The sequence below is a fragment of the Salvia hispanica genome, chromosome 4, assembly GCF_029641045.1.
Source record: "Salvia hispanica isolate PSC_SH4W2 chromosome 4, Shi_PSC_v1, whole genome shotgun sequence".
Taxonomy (NCBI): domain Eukaryota; kingdom Viridiplantae; phylum Streptophyta; class Magnoliopsida; order Lamiales; family Lamiaceae; genus Salvia; species Salvia hispanica.
In genome coordinates, this window is record NC_142695.1 from 16,343,489 (window position 1) to 16,345,973 (window position 2,485).

At 43.9% G+C, this 2,485-nt stretch overlaps 1 protein-coding gene across 1 annotated transcript; it reads right to left on the reverse strand.

Moving 5' to 3' along the window:
• Positions 1–235: 235 nt before the first annotated feature.
• On the reverse strand, positions 236–1,825 carry LOC125197374 (transcription factor TCP23-like). Its single transcript, XM_048096108.2, has one exon. The coding sequence runs from the start codon at positions 1,613–1,615 to the stop codon at positions 608–610; it is 1,008 nt and encodes a 335-aa protein (XP_047952065.1). The 5' UTR covers positions 1,616–1,825; the 3' UTR covers positions 236–607.
• Between the last annotated feature and the right edge of the window lie 660 nt (positions 1,826–2,485).

Sequence of the window (2,485 nt, forward strand, 5' to 3'; positions counted from 1 at the left end):
AACATCCTTTCCATCTCGTAATAGTACGATCCAACATTTTATTATTCATTTAAATTTGGCAGAAATTGCAACTTACAATGAACAGTACTCTTCCATTTTGCCAAGATGTTCTTTAAAATAAGAATATTTATATTCTCAGAATAATAATTATAAAACAATAGAGGGTGGCAGCCTGGCAATGTGAATGCTCAAAACAATATTTCCATCTTAGGCTGCACGAAATCGCCCAAAAAAATGAAAAAAATTGTCGGTTTGAATATTATTTCAATCGGATAATGTAAACATATAAAAACCTTCTCTCTCCTGATGTAAAGTTATATAGGGGGGGCCTGACGACAAAGTCAAAAATTGCAGCTGCAGTAATCGTCCAATCAAATTCAAGCATTACTTCCACTGCTTTTTTTTTTATCTTCAAATTAACTCTTTTCCATATCTCACCCAAAATTCCCATATTTAATCCACCCCCAAATTAAACACCAAGAGAGAGAAAGAGGCGAAGCACTAACAAACAGTACAATTATTGAACAAGAAAAAAATAACACACTAAAATAAAATAGTAGTTGTACTAGTGTCAAATTAATGGCTGAAGAAAAGAAATTGGAGTAAATTACTGTGAATCTTCTCGGTTTTCATCGCTGCTATGATGATTTTGCTCCAAATTCATTCCCAAATCAATTCTGCTATCGCTACTGCTGTTGTTGTAAGCAGAGCTCAGCAAACCGATATTTGTCTCAAGCGCCTGAACCGGCGAAGGCGGCGACGGTTGAACCACCATTGACCCGAATTGAACCGGGCTGTACCGGCCTGGACCGGGAAATTGAAACCCTCCCACTCTCTGCATTGATGACTGCCTATACTGCCATTCCTGCTGCGCAGCCGTGGCGCCGTTCACCGGGAGCATCCAGAAGGCGTTGCCCATGTTTGCGGCGGCGGCGGCGGGAGCCATCGCCCACATGGCTGGAGCCGGGACGAAGGTGGTCGAACCGGGTTTATTAGGGCTGGATTCGTTTTCGCCCGGTTTGGGTGAACCGGGGTTGTCTTCTCTGAACCGTTTTTTGGAGTAGGTGTTTTCGTCCGGTTCGTGTCCGAATGTGGCGGCGGTGAGGTGGTGGTGGTGGAAGGCGGGCGGGGCGCCGAGGAAGAGGGGGGTGGATTTGGAGGTGGTGGCGCTGCTGCGGTGGGAGACGTTGAGGGTGGAGAAGTTGGCCGGGATTGTGCCGGTGCCGGTGGCGGCGATGATGGAGGGCTCGGCCTGCTGGAGGAGCCACTCGATGGTCTCTCCGTCCGATTTGTGGCCCAATTCTTTGGTCAATTGGAACACTCTGGCGGCGCAGAGGGCGGGCATGCGGATGCGGCGCCCGCGGCCGTCCACTTTGGTGTGGCGGTCCTTGGAGGGCTTCTTGACCACCAGGGCTTTGCTGTCGGAATTGGTGGTGGTGGAGGAGGGGGGTGAGTTTGTGGCGGCGGCGGTTGGTTGTGTGGAAATGGAGCCCATGAAGGGGCCATGGGGTGGGGCTGAATCGGGTTGACTTTGGTGGTGGGAGAGGAGTTGGAGGGAGGAGGGCGGGGGCTCGCGGTGGCCGGAGTTGCTGCCTTGTTTTTCCATCGATAGCATATTTCTTGTTTTTTTCAAGGATTGAAATATGTTCTGCACTTCATACGCTGTCTTGTTGTGAAATTAATGAGAGTTTGAGCCATTGAGAGAGAGAGATTATTGTGGCAAGTGAGCAAGTGGAAATACTGTTGGGGCTTCTACTTTACCTTCTCTCTCCTTTGTGCTTGGTTGACTGCCCTCTTTGTACAAAGAATATGTGTGTTTGTGTGTAGATGGTATTGTGGCCTTGTTGGGGACTGTTTTATGCCGACCGACCACGAATCAATTGCCAACAATTTTATGCTTCAATTATTTTTCTATTGCTTTCATAATAGAAATTAAAAATAATTAAATTATTACTCCCTCCGTCTCACATAATCTTACCCACTTTGACTCAGCACGGATTTTAAGAAATTTAATAGAAAGTGAGTTGAAAAAGTTGATGGGATGTGGGTCCTACTTTTAAAGTATTAGTTTTATAATAAAATGTGAGTAAGAATGAGTTAGTGGAATATGAGGTCCACTGCCAAAAATGGTAAAAGTAAAGTGTGTAAAATTATGTGGGACGACCCAAAATGAAATACTGGGTAAAATTATATGGGACGGAGGGAGTATTGGTGAAGTATGAGTCTCACTAGAGAAATGAGTTTTTGAAACTAGAAAATTAATAGGGACATGAAAGGAGGTAGTACTTCCTCCGTTTTTTCATAGTTGAGTCATTTTTCCATTTCGGGAAGTTTCTTCATAGTTTAGTCATTTCTATATATGATAATTTTTTTCTCTCTCTTACTTTACTTTCTCTTACTTTATTCTCTCTACTTTATTCACTTTATACTTTATTCTTTCTATATTTTCCTCTCTCTTACTTTTTTATATATTTTTTAACACATT

Bases quoted from the DNA above. Each gene is read 5' to 3' on its own strand.
- LOC125197374 (XM_048096108.2), bottom strand. From the start codon at position 1,615: ATGCTATCGATGGAAAAACAAGGCAGCAACTCCGGCCACCGCGAGCCC.